The 16,885-nt window shown below is 36.7% G+C and overlaps 1 protein-coding gene across 1 annotated transcript in view; it reads right to left on the minus strand.

The window, feature by feature from the left end:
* Positions 1-7,903: 7,903 nt before the first annotated feature.
* Positions 7,904-16,885, minus strand: part of SYPL1 (synaptophysin like 1) — a 34,441-nt gene continuing 25,459 nt past the window's right edge. The window contains exons 4-5 of the mRNA XM_090287333.1: positions 9,846-10,034; positions 7,904-8,155 (exon numbers count right to left, since the gene is read on the minus strand). Of these exons, the coding sequence (XP_090143459.1) occupies positions 8,021-8,155; positions 9,846-10,034 (324 nt within the window). The 3' untranslated portion in view covers positions 7,904-8,020. The remainder of the gene's footprint in view (positions 8,156-9,845; positions 10,035-16,885) is intronic.

The raw sequence follows: 16,885 nt of genomic DNA on the forward strand, positions 1-16,885 counted from the left end.
AAGTGAGTCAAATCAGCCCAGCCCAGGCTCTCCTGTTGCTTCTCCTATGCTAAGCCCTTCCTTGCTTCACTGTCCTGAGTATGCCTTTTCTGTGGCCAATATATTCTTGCTTCCTTTACTGCACTTTGTGTCGAGTGAAATCTTTCCTTCAAGAAGACAAGAACTGAGGTCTTGTTGTCTTGCTGATAAGTTTTTATAGTATTATAAATCAATAATGTTGACATTTAAAAAGAAGTTAGGTTTAAAATTTTACCCTTTGTGACAGTATGGATGGACCTGGAGAACATTACGTTAAGTGAACTAAACCAGTAAGAGATAGACAAATACCATATGACTTCATGCATATGTGGAATCTAATGAACAAACTGAACAAGGAAAATGGGGACAGACTCATAGATGGACAGCAGGATGACAGCTTGTAGGGGGAGATTAGCGGGTGGAGGGATTTAGCAAAAAGGAAAAAGGACTCGTGGACATGGAAAACAGTGTGTTGATTACTGGGGGGAAAGGGTATAAGGGGACTAAATGGTAATTTAAAAAATACAATAAAGATCAAATAAAAAAATAATAAATTAGGTTTTAAAGTTGTTTAGTATATAAAAAATGAAATTTTTAAACACTATTAACATCAAAATTTTCTGTTATATCTAATTTTTTAGCTTCTTTGGGGGATTGCTACATAGACAAATAACAAGTTTTAAATATTTTATTTATTTTTAGAGAAAGAGAGGGAAAGAAACATCAATGTGAGGGAGAAACATTGATCAATTGTCTCTCCTATGTGCCCTGATTGGGGACCAAACCTGCAACCCAGGCATGTGCCCTGACTGGGAATCGAACCGGTGACATTTCGGTTTGTGGGACGATGCCACATTAGTCAGGGCAAATAATATCAGTTTTATTTTCTCCTTTTCAATTCGTAGTGGTTAATTTCCTTTTCTTGACTTTTTGTGTTGCACAGGATCTCTATAAAGTGCTGACTAGAAATGAGAGCAGATACCTTTACTTTGTTCCTGATTTCCAAAGACAAACTTTCAATGTTTTCCTACTCAGCATGATTTTTTTGGAGGATTCTTATTTAAGATTGAACTTAGATGAGCCTTTGGATTCTCACACAACATCCTGTTTTCATTCCATCTGCCAGAACTTAGCCATCATGCTATGCATAGCTGCAAGAGAGGCTGGAAAACAGTCTTTTAGCTGAGTGGGAGAGGGCAAAGAGTTCTGTAAATTTGAGATAGGAAGGACAAACTGATTTTTGGTTGGAAATGGGTAGGCTCTACCCTATCTTGGGGATGTTGCCTAGCAACTAAGATAGGCAGGTAGGCTAATATCACATGGATATCTTGCAAGATATAAAATCTGTAAGGTAATTCTTTAACCCATAGGTAAACTTACCTACTTCCTGATTTCAGAGCTTCATTCTGGGCCAAACCAGAGACACTGTCCTCTTGTCAGGAGAGAAGAGTACAAACCACATCACTAATCATTTCTTTTGAGATACTCAAAGTGAAATTACCAGGGACAAAAGTATAAAAATCTTCACATTAGAAGGAAAATTTGAAATCTTAACTAGTTTTAATCACCAGTGCCATATACTTTGAAGGCATTCTACCAGCCCAACAAATCAAGACACTACATTTGGTAGGTTGTTCTCAAGAGAAATGTAGAGGAAATCAAATGAGTTAATGCTCTGGTATCATATATTCAGTATATATTTTTGCAGCCTTTGGTAGAAAAAAGGCTTAAAGAGCCTCCCCCCATCCCAACCCCCTGACCCAGCATACTGGGTCTTGGCATTAAAAAAATTTCCAGCCCTGGCTAGTGTGGCTCAGTGGATTGGGCACTGTTCTGCAAACTGAAAGGTCACTGGTTTGATTCCCAATTGGGGTACATGCCTGGGTTGTGAGTCAGGTCCTCAGTTGAGGGTGTCTAGGAGGCAACCGTTTGATGTTTCTCTCACACATCAATGTTTCTCTTTCTTCCCCTCTCTATAAAAATAAATAAAATCTTTTTTTAAAAAAAGGCCTTAGGAAAATAAATCAGAATAAGAAATCCACGGCTGGGAGAGGGGAGAAGAGAAAGTCTGTTGCTCCCAAAGCTTCCCGGTGGAAGCTTTGTTTGACATCCTGCTGAGGTCATGTGGACAACAGGTGATAGTTTCAGGCAATTTTGAGGATCTGAGGGCAGAGTACCTGTGTTTGCTCTCTGGGTCGGGCAGTGGGATGGAAATGCTGGTAAGGTTGTGTGGGCAGGGGGAGCTTGGGATAGTTTTTTTTTCTCTCATGCTTCTGAGCAGTGCAGGAACATCCAGAAACAAGTGGGAAATGGCTGAGAACAGGGGACTTCGGAATGAGGTGAGGCTGAGGAAGACCAAGCTCTCAGGACTAATTATTGGCTTCAGGAACATGTCAGTGTATTTTATATGGGGGTTAGGGTGGTCTTACCCAAGACCAGATGGCGGACGAGGCCATCAGGGACAAATGGCACCTTTCAGGGCTATGATGAAATGCAAGCTCCCCATAACCTAAATACTACATTGGAGAGGAGGGGAAAAATAAAAAAAACTTGAAGTAACTGAATTTAATATAAAGCAAATTTACCAAAAATTTACCTAAGGTTATATTAATAAAGCCTCAAAATAGATATTTATAGAAAATAAACAGCAAGTTACATTTTTATATACATGACTATGGTGAGAAAATATTTTACCCTTTGCAATTTCAAGACTCTAGGTATATACTGCAAAAGTTTAGCAGAATATGGACTTTTTAACCACAGGAATAGAACAATGATTATATTTGTATCCCCTGCATATAGAACAGTGTCTAGCACTTAGCAGATATTTAATCAACATTTATTGGATATAAATTTTCCAGAAAGTTTACTAGCCATTTGCTTTTACTTTAAATATTATGCATTTACTTATTTAACCTATCTGAAATCTACTTCAGGGAATTGTATAAAAATCTAACTTGCTTTTCCCTACATGTCCAGTTTTCTCAATACCAATTATTGAATGATGTTTCCACTACCCACTGATTTCAGACATTTCCTTTTATTCTAAGCCATTGATTATAAGACGATATATTTCAGGGCCAGCTATTGTACTATGTCATTAATAAACTGCTTAGTTGCTCCTTTTAAAAGTAACAATTACTCATTTCCCTAAAAGCCCAGGTCCTTACAGAGGCCTATAAAACTCATTATGACCTGGATCCCAATACACATCTTTGACTTCCTCCCTTAACTACTTTTCTCCTTGCTTACCCGAGTCTGGCAACATTGGCTTTCTTGCTCTTCTTCATTGTGATTTTAAAATGTGTCAACTTAGTAGTTTGAACTACACATCCCAGAATTCCCATCTCTTTCTCTTGGCAATAGCCTCAAGAGAACTTGGTTTGATATATGGAAGGCAGCAGTGAAGCAGCAACCAGGATGCTGTGAAAGAGTAGGATTCCAAGTGCTGTGCAATTCGTGTGTCATTGCTGACCTGCTGGCTCACTTGGTTAATGAGGGCCAGCTGCCTGATATCCTTCATCTCCTCTGAGGCACATGCAGCTCTGCAGTGAAGGGCAAGGCTGCTCTGCAGTTCACTTGAGCAGTTGCCAGGGGAAGCAGAAAGAGAAGGGGGCAGAGGTTCCAGTTTGGCTTCACAGATGCCAGTTGTTCTGTTTCCTGTCTTCCCTGTCTCATGTTCAGCCTTCCTTCCTGACTGCTAGTCCTGCAGGTCTACTATGACTCCATATCCACCACCAGATGCAGAGGCAATCGCTTTCCACAGGTTTTTAAAAAAATCAGCTTCTGAGATTACAAGGCCCAATCTTTTAAATAAATCCCTTATCCCATATTACTCATACTGATTCTGCTTTCCTGACTGAACTCCATTATAGAAGTGAGACATGTCCCCTGCTCAGCATCTTTGTCTTGGCTAGTCTCTCTGCTTGGACACACTTCCCTCAGACAACACCCTCACTCTACCTTTTCAAAGGTTGTGGATTAGATCCCTAGTTGCAGTGTGTGTAGGAGGCAGCCAATTTATTTCTCTCACATCTCTCCCCTCTTTTCCTTGCTTCCCTCCCTTCTCTTTCTTCCTCTTTCTGAAGTAAATGGATAGCCATGACTGGTGTGGCTCAGTTGATTGGGTGTTGGTCTGCAAAAGTGAAAGGTCATTAGTTCGATTCTCATTTGATTCTGATCAGGGCAAATGCCAGGGTTGTGGGTTTGGTCCCAGGTTGGAGCCTCTATGAGAGGCAGCCAATTGATGGTTCTCTCCCTTTCTAAAAACAAATAAATAAAATATTTTAATACATCAGTGGATATGGTTTCAGGTAAGGATTAAAAAAAAACCAATTCTCAGAGGCCCGTCTTAACCATCTACTTAACATTTCAGTCTCTTCTCCAAACCTCCCTCAAACTCTTGAGCCTTTTCTTCCCATCACAAAATATATTAAAAAATTTACTGAAATTATGTGCATTCTTTCTGTTTCTCCTTCCAAAATGTAAACACCACAAAGCACTTTGTTTTGCTCACTGATGTATCCGTGGCACAAAGTAAATATTTAATATTTGTTGCATATGTGATTATAGGTTTATAGTTATATATATTTTAAAATGTTACTGTTATAATCAGCCTGTTTTATTTATTCATTTTAGAGAGGGAGAGAAACATCAATGTGTGGTTGCCTCTCATGTGTCTCTAACTGGGAACCTGGCCTGCATCCCAAGCATGTGCCCTGACTGGGAATCAAACAGGTGACTCTTTGGTTTGCAGGCTGTCACTCAATCCTGAGCCACACCAGTCAGGACTATAGTTATATTTTTAAATAATTATGGGCAGGGGGGCATAAAAACATGTCCTTTACCTACAAAACCAGAAGTCACAACACTTTAAAGGTGATGATTGGTATCTTCCATTCCAACAGTTGTACTTCTAGTGATGTCCCAGAGAAGCCTTCAGATTTTGCAAAAATATTTCAGTGCAATTTGTAATAGTGAAAGGTGAGAAAAATCTGTGTACTTCCATAAGGAAAAGGCTGTATCTGTAATGTTTTACTTCCTTAAGACAAAATCAAAGCAAATCTGACACAAAAACTGCAAAATGTTAATATTTGTTCAACCTAGTGGTGGGGACTTGGCTATATATATTATTGCTTATACTTATCTGAAATACTGCATAAATTAAAAATTAAGTTTGACATATAGAGTACATAACAAGCAATATTGTTTTAACATTTACAGCAAGTTAGTAATTATTTTTATTATTATCCAGTTGATCTCAATTCACGAAGATGTTAGTAATGATGTTATTTACAAATAATTCTTTGTAATCTTCCACCTAGTAAGTTCAAAGGCTTTATTGCCTCTGCTGGAAATTATACTGAAATTGCTTAATCCTGTGATGTTGACTCAACATCAGGGAGTGTAAAGTCAACAAAACGGACTCCTTTCTAGATCTATTGTAATCTCAATAGTTATTAACTTCAAAAAAAAAAAATCTGCTTTATTTTTAGAGAAAGGGGAGGGGAAGGAGATTGAGCGGGAGAGAAACAGCCACATGTGAAAGAAAAGTAGATCTGTCGCCTTTTGCATGTGACTCAACCAGGGACTGAACCTGCAACCTAGGTGTTTGCCCTGACCAGGAATTGAACTGGCAATCTTTTGGTTTGCAGGACCATGTCCAACCAACTGAGCCACACCAATCAGGGCTAGTTTAACTTTTTAAAAATATATATATTTTTAAACAATTTTATTTACTTATTTATTTAAGGGGAAAGGAGAAAGAGAGGGAGAGAAACATCACTGTGTGGGTTGTCTCTCACGTGCCCCCAACTGGGGACCTGACCTGCAACCTCGTCATGTGCCCTGACTGGGAATCGAACCAGCAACACTTGGTTCGCAGGTTGATGTTGAATCCACTGAACCACAGCAGCCAGGGCTTAGTTTTAACTTTTAATGTCATTAACTTTATGTACATCTACCATGAACAGAAAAATAAATACTAAAATAAACACCAAAACATCCCAGACTCTTTGGGGAATATAGAGAGAAGCAGTAATTCTGAAGCTTATCTTACCTTTCCGTCCAAGATTACCACCCATCCCCCACCCGTCCCTTGGACTCCAGGTTAAGAATCTGTATATTAGATGCTATCGAGTTAGTAATCTTAGTCAACATATAAACAACGTACTATATGCTCAACACTGTTTCTAAGGACTTTCATTAACTACTTCATCCTCATAAATACTCTTTTAGGTCAGCAGTATTCTTATTCCCATTTTTAAGATAAGCAAATTGAGGAATACAGAAAGTAAGTAATTTGCTTAAAGTTAATTAGATAGAACATGGTGAAGTCAAGATTAAAATTTAGTTTGGCTCCAGAACATACACAATCAAGAAGCTTTGTGCCTAACTGAATGGACAGCCAATTAGAAAATGTTTATAAAGGAAACTTAACCTGAAAGTTATAAACAAACATTTTAAAAATGAGATTAAAAGAAAAAAAGGATATACTCAGGGTCTCCAAAGCATTATTGTCTTATTCCTTGCCATTTTTAAAAAACTACTGTGATATTCTATTTCTTGCTTTGGAAATTAATTCCATTTTGCATTGCTCATACCTTTAAGATGAAGGATTCTTTGTAATATAACAATCAGTGCACTCTTTTAACTTCTTTATTAAATTGGTTGCATAAAAGACATATTCTCATATTGACAATTCTTGTCATGAATAAAATCAACAAAAATAAGGCACTAGCAAGGTGTGTTTCACAAATAATCAAGTGGTCAGAATAGGAAATCTGGCTCTGTACAACAAAAAGATTAGGAAGCAAAAAGTGAAGAAGCCCTGAATTCAGTATATACCTAAAGACACAAAAAAGCACAAACCATGAAGATGAATAGGCAATACAGAATAGGAGAAACCTAAGCGGCCAATAAATACAAAAAAAGATCACCAACCTCAATAGCAATCAAATTAAAAAACATCAAAGGCTCCCTGTTTATGATGTGTAATTCCTTAATCATCCATTTGTGAAATAAGAATGAACATTAAAAAACATGAGTTTGAATTGAATTTATTTTCACAATATCAACACTAAATTCAAAATAGCAAATTCATTGAATCTAAGTGTTAAATGTTTCAAAAGCAAAAGGCAATCTTAATTTTTTAAACTTATGAGTAGGGTCTGCAAAAAAAAAAAGGTGGGTTTTTTATTCTATTTCAAGGAGAATAGGTCCCAGCCTACACTTAAGTAGCATGAGCAACAAAGGACAGCAAACAAGTATCACTAAGAATAATGTCCGTACGTATCAAAACATCTAGTGGACCCACGTTATTTCTACTTACATAGCAAATCCATTATATTAAACACTCAGCATAATGGAAGCTTACATCTCATGTGACAAATTACTAAGTTAACTATACAATTACTAGAAAATTTCAACCCCCACTCCCAAAATATTTTAGTGTACCTATTAAAGTACTGTAGGTCATTTAGAAAAACAAATAAAACACACACCTAGTCATTGCAATGAAAAGTTTTCATAACATATAAACAATGTTCAGATATAAATTCTGAAATTCTGAACTGAATGTTTTTTTCTAAATACGACTTATGTAATCAAGGCTTTCTTAACCAAAGATAAGCCACAGCTATTTGATCTACACAAACTGACAGTAGTGTATATTCCAAATAGATTTTCTTCCTATTATAATATGCTTTTTCTGAGTGAACATATATTTTAAGGCTTAAGGTGTAAACAACCTAGTGAAGAAATTAATGTTCATTTATAAATGTATCATAACAGGCCCCTGAATTTTAAAGTTTACATGTGAAAATACATTTACATCTTAAATTTCTAGGAAAGGCACAGGCTTTATGTAAAAAAAAAAGCAGCAAAATTTTAAACCCACCAATTTATTGAAAAAGCCATTTATTAGAAACAAATGTTTCTCCAGATGTTGGCAACAGGTCATACATAGCATAGACATACATTTCATAGTGTCTTCTCCCTTTAATTATATTCCAGGAGGAGGTGAAATACCTCCTTGGCTATGGGAAGCAGAAGTATTTGATGGACTATGTAAGCTGGTCTCCTTGTATACAAACCATGCATTTCCTCCCCAAAGTATCATATTCAGAAAGCCGAAGATCTAAGAAAGAGAGAAATAAAAATGAAGGTCTAATAACTTGTTAAAAATTCATAGGCATCCTAGTTTTTCTTTTTAAATATTTAACATTTCCAGGAAGTATATAATTATTTCATTTGAATTTTAAGCTACATATGAAGTGGAATAAAAAAGGGAGACTTCAAAGCCCTGGCTGCTGTGGCTCAGTGGATTGAGCGTCGGCCTGCAAGCCAAGTGTCGCTGGTTCGATTCCCAGTCAGGGCACATGAATAGGTTGCATGTCAGGTCCCCAGTTGGGGGCGTGAGTGAGAGGCAACCACACAGTGATGTTTCTCTCCCTCTCTTTCTCCCTTCCCCTCTCTCTAAAAATAAAATAAACAAATAAATGAAATTAAAAAAAGAAAAAAAAAAAGGACTTCACATTTCAACACCAAATTTGGGTATATAACGACTTATTCTCAATGAAATAAAGCTAAATCTCTAAATCTTGTACCATATAAAACCATGATTAAAAAACACCTAGTTTTTGCATACATTATTTTTAAAAATGGGATTAAATTTGAAAAAGTTACGAAAACCTTCCTTTTAAATTGCCTTTGTTTATCTTTTCCTATTTCCCTACTTGGTTCCCCCTACTACCTACCATCTTTCCTACCCCAACAGCTGCAGCCAGAAGAGAAAAGGAGTCAGAAGAACTTTATTTCACACCTTGCATTAATCAACCTAAAAGAAATTAGTCTTCCCAGGTATAAATCTGACAAGATGAAAAGTCTCAGATATGAATAAACTGAAGCTACCCTATTTTCACAGTTTTTTTTCTGAATACAAGAAATGTTAATATATTCTTATACTTATAAAAAAAGAATGAACGAAGAGCAGGGTAAGAACCTTTAAACTACTATCAAATGCTTTGTATTTTTGTAGGCCAAATGCTTTGTGTGTTTTTTTGTATATTTGCATACAAAAATTTTCTGAAATTGACCATCTCAGATATTATCAATATTAGTTCAAAAATGACTTTAATTATAGTTATAGGGCAAAAATTTGGCCAAATTGCTTTATAAGGCAGTGCTGACATCATCTACCACTTTCTTGAAAAGACATAATATATTCTATATTATATTTAATAATATATTTATCTGTATTTTGGTAAATAGAGGACTAAAGAATACATAAATTTATATAGACCTAATTTTTAGGTTATTTAAGAACCCATAAAAGTATTACTTTCATAGACTCAGAGTCTAAAGTCAGATTGGGTTTAAACCTTGGCTTCCAACTTATTGTGTCTACCTGGATGAATTAACACGAGCTTTATTTTTTCCCAGTTGTACAAATGAAGATAAGACTACTACCTCCCACATTCCTGTTAGGGCTATTGGATAATTTAAGACATGAGTGTGATGCTCTTAGTGTAATGTCTGGCATATGGACTTAATAAATGTTAGTGACTCTTACAAGTACCTTTCAGGCAAAAGTCAATTTCAATGAAAAGAAAGACTCTTATCATCTTGTTCAAACCTGTTTCCTAATTTTCTTAACTGAACTTTTCTCTGTTGTTATAAAGGTAAAGACTATATGGTGACCAGGTTTCTGACAGCTTAGTAAAAATAAAAACCCACACACCCAGAAATTATTAAAAGCTGTTGTTTTCTTAAATTACTAACAAGGTTTTTCAAATAAGTAAAATATTTTATAAATACTACATACATACCACAGATACATTTAGGGATCCCATACTAGTCACAGAGCCGAAATAACACGTCACTGTTTGAGAATGACAGGGTCCAAGTTCCTGGACAATATTGTGACCAGTAGCTATTTTAATATCTGTAAGAGCTTTAGCCCAGGCTGAAGTGCTCACCAGCCACAAGAAAGTGGCAACAAGAGTAATAACAAAGTCCTAAAATAAAAAGAAGTATGAATTAATAACCAACAGTTAATTTTAAAATACTAAATTTAAATCCATAATGAAGGATTTACATCGAATCCCATGTACTGAGAAATGGCCTTCATGATATACCTTATAGAGAAGGGCACAGACAATATAATAAATATTGCTGTTTATTATTACCAGCCCAGTGCCTGAGCTACAACACTAAATAAGACTTAATCATTTCTTTAGGAATAAAATATATTTCACTAGAAATCAAGGCTTTACATAGCCCTTACCACAATCATACCTAACCCACTAACTCCCACGATCACATCTTAGACCCTGCTATCACCTATATCTGTATCCCTCCATAATCTCTATTTCAATTACCCCACTCACTAACATCACTTCTTTCCAGCTCCTTCCCTCTGGCGCCCAACCTCAAAAATACCTGCTGACCCTATTGAGAATTACAATCTGATCTTACCACTTGTTAACGGTCTCTCAACATCATATTTGCTCTCAGTTCCCTCCTTAATTTATATTCTAAGGTCCTTCCTTATAATCCCTCACATATATCCCTAACTCCCTTACCCTTCTCCTGCTTTCTCATATTGTTCTGGCAAAACTAACTTCAGTTCAATCTCATTCTCTGTGATACGGACAATGAAATGGTGAAAAGCATATATCCAGAAGACCTGTCTTTTTAAATGTATGATCACAAAATTTTAAGAATGCTTATTATAATAAGGACAAGAAAGAAATCTCTCTGAAAATACCTTACCCTAGTAAATTTCTACTGAAGTCTTTCTCACTTCTTACGTTTCTAAAAATAGGACTGAGGTTTTTAATATTTTGGACAGTTTCTTATTGAACTAATAACATTAATAAAGAAAAGACATTTATTTGTAATCTTTTCTACTGGAAAACTAAAATTTTGTCAACCAGTACCGTTAAAGAGTTCTGAAAACCACTTTTTAAAATACTTTGTATCCCGCTATTTTGCCAAATTCACTTATTTAGGTTGAGTAGGGTTTTTTTGTGGAGCCTATAGGGTTTTCTATGTACACTATCATGTCATCTGCAAATAATGACAGTTTTACTTTCTCCTTTCCAATTTGGATGCCTTTTATTCCTTTTTCTTGTTCTTGTTGTGGCTAGAATTTCTAGCACCAAAAAAATACTTTATCTAATAAGTGAATTCGGCAAAATAGTGAGATTCAAACTCAATATTCAGAAATCAACGGCATTTTTGTATACAAATAATGAAATACCAGAAAGAGAAACTAGGGAAAATAAAATCCCTTTTACTACAGCAACAAGAAAAATAAAGTACCTAGGAATAAATTTAAACAAAGATGTAAAAAACCTGTACTTGGAAAACTACAGAACACTGAAGAAAGAAATTAAGGACGATACAAATAGATGGAAGCATATACCGTGCTCATGAATGGGAAGAATCAACATCATTAAAATGTCCATATTACTCAAAGTAATCTATAGATTCAACACAATTCCTATTAAAATACCAATGGCACATTTCACAGATCTAGAACAAATATTTCAAAAATTAATATGGAACCAAAAAAGACCCTGAATAGCCTCAGCAATCTTAAGAAAGAAGAACAAAGTAGGAGGGATACCCGATATCAAGTTATACTACAAGGCCACTATAATCAAAGCAATCTGGTACTGGCATAAGAACAGACACACTGATCAATGGAACAGAATAGAGCTCAGAAATAAACCCAGGTCTCTACAGTCAATTAATATTTGACAAAGAGGGCAGGAGCATGCAATGGAGTAAAGAAGGCATGTTCAACAAATGGTGTTGGGAGAACTGGACTGGTTTACATGCAAAACAAATGAAACTAGACCAATAACTTACACCATACACCAGAAAAAACTCAGAATGGATAAAAGACTTAAATGTAAGTCATGACACCATAAAACTCCTAGAGGAAAACAGGCAGAAAAATTTCAGATATCCCGTGTAGCAATATTTTTGCCAATATCTCTCCTAGGGCAAGGGAAATTAAGTGCAAAATAAACAAATGGGACTACATCAAACTAAAAAGGTTCTGCTCAGCCAAAGAAACCATCATCAAAATGAAAAGGGAACCGACTGTATGGGAAAACATATTTGCCAATGATACCTCAGACAAGGGTTTGATTTGCCAAATATATAAAGAACTCTTACAACTTAACACCAGGAAGACAGACAATCCGATTAAAAAATGCGCAAAGAATGTGAACAGACACTTCTCCATGGAGGACAATGAGTGGATAAAAAAACTGTGGTACATTTACATAATGAAATACTATGCAGCAGAAAGGAAGAAGGAACTCCTACCATTTGCGACAGCATAGGTGGAGCTAGAGAATATTATGCTAAGTGAAATAAGCCAGTTGGAGTGAGATAGGTACCAAATGATTTCACCTATAATAGGAATCTAATGAACAAAATAAACTAACAAACAAAATAGAACCACAGGAAAGGAAACGTGGATCTGACTGAAAGTGACCAGAGGGGAGGGGAAAGGGGCATAATGGTGGAAAGAAGGGGAAAGGATTAGACAAAGAACACGTATAATGACCCACGGACATGGAGAATAGTGTGAGAAGTGACCGTGGGAATGGGGGATGGGATGGGCAGAGGAAGGCAAAGGAGGAAAAATTGAGAAAACTCTAATAGAATTAACAATAAAAAATAATTAAAAAATAAATTGCATTTGTTTAATCTAAAGTATAAGTCCCACTTTTTTTTGTATTTCTTTAAATTAATGATCAAAGACTTCCGGCCAAGATGAAGGCCTAAATAGAAAGGCTGTTTCTCCCTCAACAACTAAGAAGGAATACAACTACCTCAAAACTAGAGACAACCAGAAGTTCCAGAAAATCGAGCTGCACAGAAGTCCAACAAACAAAGATATAAAGAAGAAATACGACCGTGGCTGCTGTGGCTCACTGGATTGAGCGTCGGCCTACAAACCAAGTGTCACTGGTTCAATTCCCAGCCAGGGCACATGACTAGGTTGCATGTCAGATCCCCAGTTGGGGGCGCTAGTGAGAGGCAACCACACAGTGATGTTTCTCTCCCTCTCTTTTTCCTTTCCCCCTCTCTAAAAATAAATAAACGAACAAATAAATATAAATAAATAATTTTTTAAAAAAAGAAGAAATACTCATTCAGACAGGTTAGGAGGGGCGGAGCTGGGGCAGAGAGGACTTGGTGTGGTGGCAGTGGCAGTGGCAGTGGCGGCAGCGGCAGGCCAGCAGAAAGCGCAGTCACACATTTTAAAAGGTAGGGAGGGACACCAGGGGAGCGCTCCCAGCAACAGACCAGACCGTGCAGCTCACGGTTCCAGAACTGGGGAAAATAAAGCCTCATTGCTTCTGAATGTGAAAACCAGAGGGGGTTGGGTTGGAGGAAGAAATTGCTGGTCTCTCAGCAGAGTCCACTTGTTTAAAGGACCGCCACGGTCCTAGAAAGTCCGCAGACTCACCCACTCTGGGAATGAAGGCCAAGGCAACAGTTAGAGAGGCACCAGTCCCATACTGAAGTGTGAGAAGTGCCTGGAAAGGGGGCAAGTGCTAAGCAAGCAGCACTGTTCCCTCTCCGACCCCCCCGCCGACCCACACACACAGCACCACAACTTGGTGAAATAGGTCATCCTGTACTGAGGAATACCTAAGGCTCTACTACTTACAGTGTAACAGATGCAACAGCTCTACCTAAGACACAGAGGCAAACAAACATAGAAGCCTGTCAAGATGAGGAGACAGGAGTATGGCCCAAAAGGGAATGGATCAAGGTTCCAGTGGGAGAACTAAGCAACGAGGAGACCACCAACCTAACAGACGTAGAGTTCAAAACAATGGTGATAAAGATGCTCACAGACTGGACAGATATGCTTACACATAAAGGAAAGAAGTGAAGGCTATGCTAAATGAAACGAAGGAAAATCCACACAAAACCAATGGTGAAGGGAAGGATACGGGGGTTCAAACCAATGATTTGGAACATAAGGAAGAAATAAACAGTCAACCAGTACAGAATGAGGAAACAAGAACTGAAAAAAAAACGAGGAAAGGCTTAGGAACCTCTGGGACAACTTTAAAAGTGCCAACATCTGAATCATAGGGATGCCAGAAGGAGAAGAGAAAGAGCAAGAAATGGAAAGCTTATGTGAAAAAATAATGAAGGAAAACTCTCCAAATTTGGCAAAGAAAATAGACAATACAAGTCCAGGAAGCACAGAGAGTCCCAAACAAGTTGAATGCAAAGAGGATAACACCAAGACACATCATAATTAAAGTGCAAAAGGTTGAAGATAAAGAGAGAATCTTAAAAGCAGCAAGAGAAAAGCAGAGTTACCTACAAAGGGGTGTCCATAAGACTATCAGTTGATTTCTCAAAAGAAACTTTGCATGCTAGAAGGGACTAGCAAGAAGTATTCAAAGTGATGAAAAGCAAGGACCTACAACCAAGATTATTCTATCCAGCAAAGCTATCATTTAGAATGAAAGGGCAGATAAAGTACTTCTCAGACAAGGTAAAGCTAAAGGAGCTCATCATTAGCAAGCCATTACTATACAAAATGTTAAGAAGATCAAAACTATGAACAGTAAAATGACAACAAACTCACAACTACCAAAAACTGAATCTAAAAAATAAAAACAAAATCCAACTAAGCAAACAAGAATAGGAACAAAACCCCAGGTATGGGGATCATTTGGAAGGTCACAAGCTGGGAGGGGGAAAGAGGAGAAATGGGGAAATGGTGTAGGGATTAAGAAGCATAATTGGTTGGTACAAAATAGACAGGGGGAAGTTAAGAATAATATAGGAAAGGGTGAAGCCAAAGAACTTATATGCACGACCCATGGACATGGACATGAACTAAGGGAGGTGGGATTGCTGGAGGGAAAGGGGGTACTAGGCAAAGGGGAGCACAGGGAAAAGAAATTGGAATAACTGTAACAACATAATCAATAAAATATACTTAATAAAATAAATTAATGATCAAAGGAAGAATAATGTAAAATGTGTATCTTTTAATATTATTTATGTATTAAGTTACACTCAAGGCTATGAGTTTGTACACAATAGCAGCAGATCTCTCCAAGCTCAGGAATGGCGTCTGGAGTTTATCACAAAAGTGTTTTGTTTTCAAAGTGATTCTGATTAGTTTTAACTACTTTTTGCCAGCCAGCTCTTAGTATTTATTAAGGATAAACACCAGAGACCACTATGAGATACAGAAACTGTGCTACATATAGCTCGTCTACTTAGTCAAGATGACACTGAATAAATGTCTTGTGATTAGGGAACCAAAATATGACTATTTACAAATATAGAGGTATTTGCATTTTGCATTTAAACTCTCCTCTGTTACTGGTGTTCTTAAATAATGCAGATCAAAGAGAAAAGGACAGAAACATTATAGCTTAAATTCTTGCACCGAGGAATTCCTTTTCTTTTTGCTGCAGGCAGACATTTAGTAAACACTTGCTAGAAATACAATGCCTTTTGGAGAACTGATAAATAGTATGTATGAGGTTATTACATGTTAAAAAAGTTACCTCTGGGCTGAAGTTCACAGCTTTGACCAATATATATCAAATCATCTTAATTTTCAGGTTTCTTCCTTCCAAATTCGTAATTAAGCGTCGTTTTTTTTCTGTATCCTAGAGATGGTCTTTAAATCTACTTTGCTGATGGCTTAAAGCACTACATTCTTAGACTTCAAAAATTTTTCTGAAAATGATGCTCAAAGTAACCCTAGGGTGAGGAGAGGTGGGGGAAACGTGGGGCTCTGAAGATAGTCTTTGTCCTACTCAGAACTCTAGTTTAAAGATGCACCATGCATGTCTGGAGTTCTGCAGTTCACAACCTGCAGCTGCCTGTGGCAGCCCTGGTCCTACCAATAATCAGGATATGATTCATAAGAGATTTTTAGGGTTCAGACAACCTATCTTTGTTTAGTTTCATTTTACGGCATTTCTGGTTCTCCACATGGCCTGGGAACCTTAAGCCCCTGCTACTTAACACAAAAGAGTACTACATTTACTTTAAAAAGGAACTAAAGTTGATTTAAAATGTCACAATTAAAATGGTCTTAGGAATACCTTAGCAGAGGATTGAGAACTTAACTAAAATAAAAGCATGTCCTCATTAATAAACGGTACTTAAAAAAAAAAAAAAAATCAATGTCATATTTAAAAATTTGGTATCTCAAGAAAACTATTTTTACATTTATATAAATAAATTAAAATTAGAATTCAAAATTTAATTTAGAAACTAAACTTTTACAGACAAGAAGCACCTATTATATATTGGGTTGGTCAAAAAGTCCATTTAGTTTTCTCTGTAAATTAGAAGACACATTTTTCATTTTCACCAATAACTTTATTTATCTGGATATTTCAAGGATGTAGGCTATCTCCCTCATGGTATAATACTGATTGTTCTCAATTAATGTCTCAATTTGATTGCTATCAACTTCAACTGGTCTACCTGACCATGGAGCATCGTCCAGAGAGAAATCTCCAGCACAAAACTTCACAAGCCACCTTGGACATGTTTGATCAGTCACATCACCTTCTCCACACACTGCACAAATCTTTTTTTGCATTTCAGTTGTTTTTACCTTTCTTGAAATATTAAAGCATAATATGCCAAAAATGTCATGTATTTTCTTCCATCTTCAATATTAAAATGCCTACACAAAAATTCACCAATTTTGATAAATTATTTAAAAATGCATGCTGAGCCCTGGCTTGTTTGGCTCAGTGGATTGAGTGCTGGCCTGTGAGCCGAAAGGTTCACTGGTTCAATTCCAAGTCAGGGCACATGCCTGGGTTGCGGGCCAGGT

The sequence above is a fragment of the Furipterus horrens genome, unplaced genomic scaffold, assembly GCF_987537825.1.
Source record: "Furipterus horrens unplaced genomic scaffold, mFurHor1.1.pri manual_scaffold_9, whole genome shotgun sequence".
NCBI classification, from domain to species: domain Eukaryota; kingdom Metazoa; phylum Chordata; class Mammalia; order Chiroptera; family Furipteridae; genus Furipterus; species Furipterus horrens.